The sequence below is a fragment of the Lipotes vexillifer genome, unplaced genomic scaffold (assembly GCF_000442215.2).
Source record: "Lipotes vexillifer unplaced genomic scaffold, Lipotes_vexillifer_v1.1 scaffold602, whole genome shotgun sequence".
Taxonomy (NCBI): Eukaryota; Metazoa; Chordata; class Mammalia; order Artiodactyla; family Lipotidae; genus Lipotes; species Lipotes vexillifer.
Window position 1 is genome coordinate 2,982,632 of NW_006790307.1, and position 2,462 is coordinate 2,985,093.

Consider the following 2,462-nt stretch of genomic DNA (forward strand, 5'->3'; position numbering starts at 1 on the left):
CATGGCTGTGGCTGCCGACGTGTAGGTGGTCATTCATTGTGTGCTTACTGCCGCCAATCTGTAATTCAGAAAGGGAACATCAAGAGAATGGAAGAGGTCTGGCTGTTCAAAAGGGATATTTTATAAATCGGTGCCCACCCCCACCTTTACAAAATCCAATTTGGTATGAATTTACAGCCAGAATCAGGTTTCTTTCTTTCTTTTTTTTTTTTTGGCGGTACGCGGGCCTCTCACTGCTGTGGCCTCTCCCGTTGCGGAGCACAGGCTCCAGACGCACAGGCTTAGCGGCCATGGCCCACGGGCCCAGCCGCTCCGCGGCACGCTGGATCCTCCCGGACCGGGGCACGAACCCGTGTCCCCTGCATCGGCAGGCAGACTCCCAACCACTGCGCCACCAGGGAAGCCCCAGAATCAGGTTTCTTAAATGGAAAGAGTTGTGCACGCAGGAGGGACCTCACGAACACCCCGGCCAGGAGAGCGGACATGACGTGGACAGCCTCAGACAGAAGTAAAAGCAGAAGAGGTTGGGGGGCTGGGGAAGGCTATCAAACTTGGGATCCGGAAGAAAAAAGACCCCCATAGCTGCTACACGTAACAAAGAGTTTGCTGTATGTGTTTTCAGGGTTCTTAGAGTAAGTCCTCAGTGGAGGCGGAGACCATGCTTCTTGCTCATCACTCTCTACCTAAGATTTAGCACAGGGCCTGGGATATCATAGAGGTGCCATGCAGCCCATACTTGATATCAAGATGAAAGAGGATACAGAAAAAGCATGAACACGTCGGCACTCTACTGGCTCTCCCGCCCCCAGATCGTAACATTTTTCACACTTCACTTAGCAGCTTCTCTATTATCGTGAGGGCAGGGACCAGGTTGGTCTATGTTTACTACTCCTCCAGTGTTTAGCTCTATTCTGAGAACACTACTGTCTTCATTCTCGGTCTTCTCCACTACCTGAAAATCAAACTAATAACACCTAGGAAAGTGCATGATCCAGAAGCAAAGAAAATTGTACTTTTAGGCTGGAAAGATTCCCATGTAGATATGCACTCTGTAGCATCTTGTAAACCCCAAACCTATTTTTAAGTTTCTGGGCTTCACTGGCTGTGATGACCATTTAAGGCCATTCGGCCCCACAATCCAACCGCCACCCTCTTTTGGGCCTTCCTTTGTTCAATGGCTTGGCCCTCTCAAGACATGTGTTTCTCCAGGCTGCTGGGATACTCAGCTTTCTGACAAGGAATACAAAGTAGCAAGTTCTATTTCAGGCACACATGCCATCCACAAACATTCCTGTCTGAACAAAACTGATGGCATAAGCCAAGGGGCCCCAGCCTTCCTACTGAGATCTACTTGGGATTTCTTTCAAGCATTGTTATGGCCAAGAGGTGAGGGGTAGAAGAGGACTTGCAGCCAGGATCCCCTCCCAGTTAGGAATTCTTGCCAGCCTCAGACAATCACTCACAAGTCTTAAAAGCATCCCACTAGATGATTTCTCCATGAAAGCTTAAAGATCAACTTGCCTCTCACAATCCACCTCATTCATTCAGCCAGTGTTAGCTGAGGTCTAACCACACATGTGGCGGAGTCCCTGCCCTTTAGGAGCTTACAATCAACTAGCTGAAGTCCTCTACTATCAGTATTTTTCCCATCATCTCCTCCGAAATCCTACCTCTCGGGCTTTACATATCACTAAATGTGCAGAAGTGCTCTGTATATGTAATATAATTCAGGAAGTGGTTTGGGACTACCTAGATTATAAAATGAAATTCCAAGTCCTTCTTACTAGGAGACCAAGACCTTCAAATTTTCTTTAACTGACACACAGCATGCACAGGGACTATCTGAGGCATGCACTTTCTCTCTGCAATCTTCTAAAACAAAGTAGAACACAGTATAGCACTTGGGCCTTTCTGAAGCATGACTTCATTGAGAGATTTTATTTCTCAGATTTCTGCAAGACTTCTAGTTGAACCCTTTTATTCAACTCACAGATGATATTCCATATGCTAAGTGAACTTATCTTCTGTCAGGTAGCTGGACAGGTTATTTTATCCTCGTTCTATGCCAAAAGCAAAGCAGTTCATAAAAAGGCATTAGGAAGTCCTGGGTATATACAAAAGTAGTACAGGCTTGTCCATGGATTTTTGTTCCCAAGCCTCACTCTCTGAACCTCTCCTCCTCTCCACTACGGTCTTTCAAGCACCAGGGAATAAAAGGACCTGAAATTAGAAATATATGTCTCCTAGAGAACCATTCTCTTCAGGGCAGCTTGGAGAGATTTCAGAAGAAAAACCGACATTACCAGTATACATGCTACAAAAAGCATGAGGCTTCACTGGGGACAAAATTAACGTTGGGGCTTTAGGAACTCCTAAAAAGAGGACAAAGTAAAACGTTCTGAGCTTCAGAAACCAATTTTTGCAAGAGCAATTTTTTTTTTTTTTTTTTTTTTTTTTTTTTT

At 45.6% G+C, this 2,462-nt stretch overlaps 1 protein-coding gene across 1 annotated transcript in view; it reads right to left on the reverse strand.

The window, feature by feature from the left end:
• The window catches only part of DYRK2 (dual specificity tyrosine phosphorylation regulated kinase 2), a 10,149-nt gene that overhangs the window by 1,733 nt on the left and 5,954 nt on the right, over positions 1-2,462 (reverse strand). Inside the window, 1 exon segment of the mRNA XM_007463575.1 lies at positions 1-58. This exon segment is cut by the window's left edge and continues 2 nt beyond it. Coding sequence (XP_007463637.1) covers positions 1-58 — 58 coding nt within the window.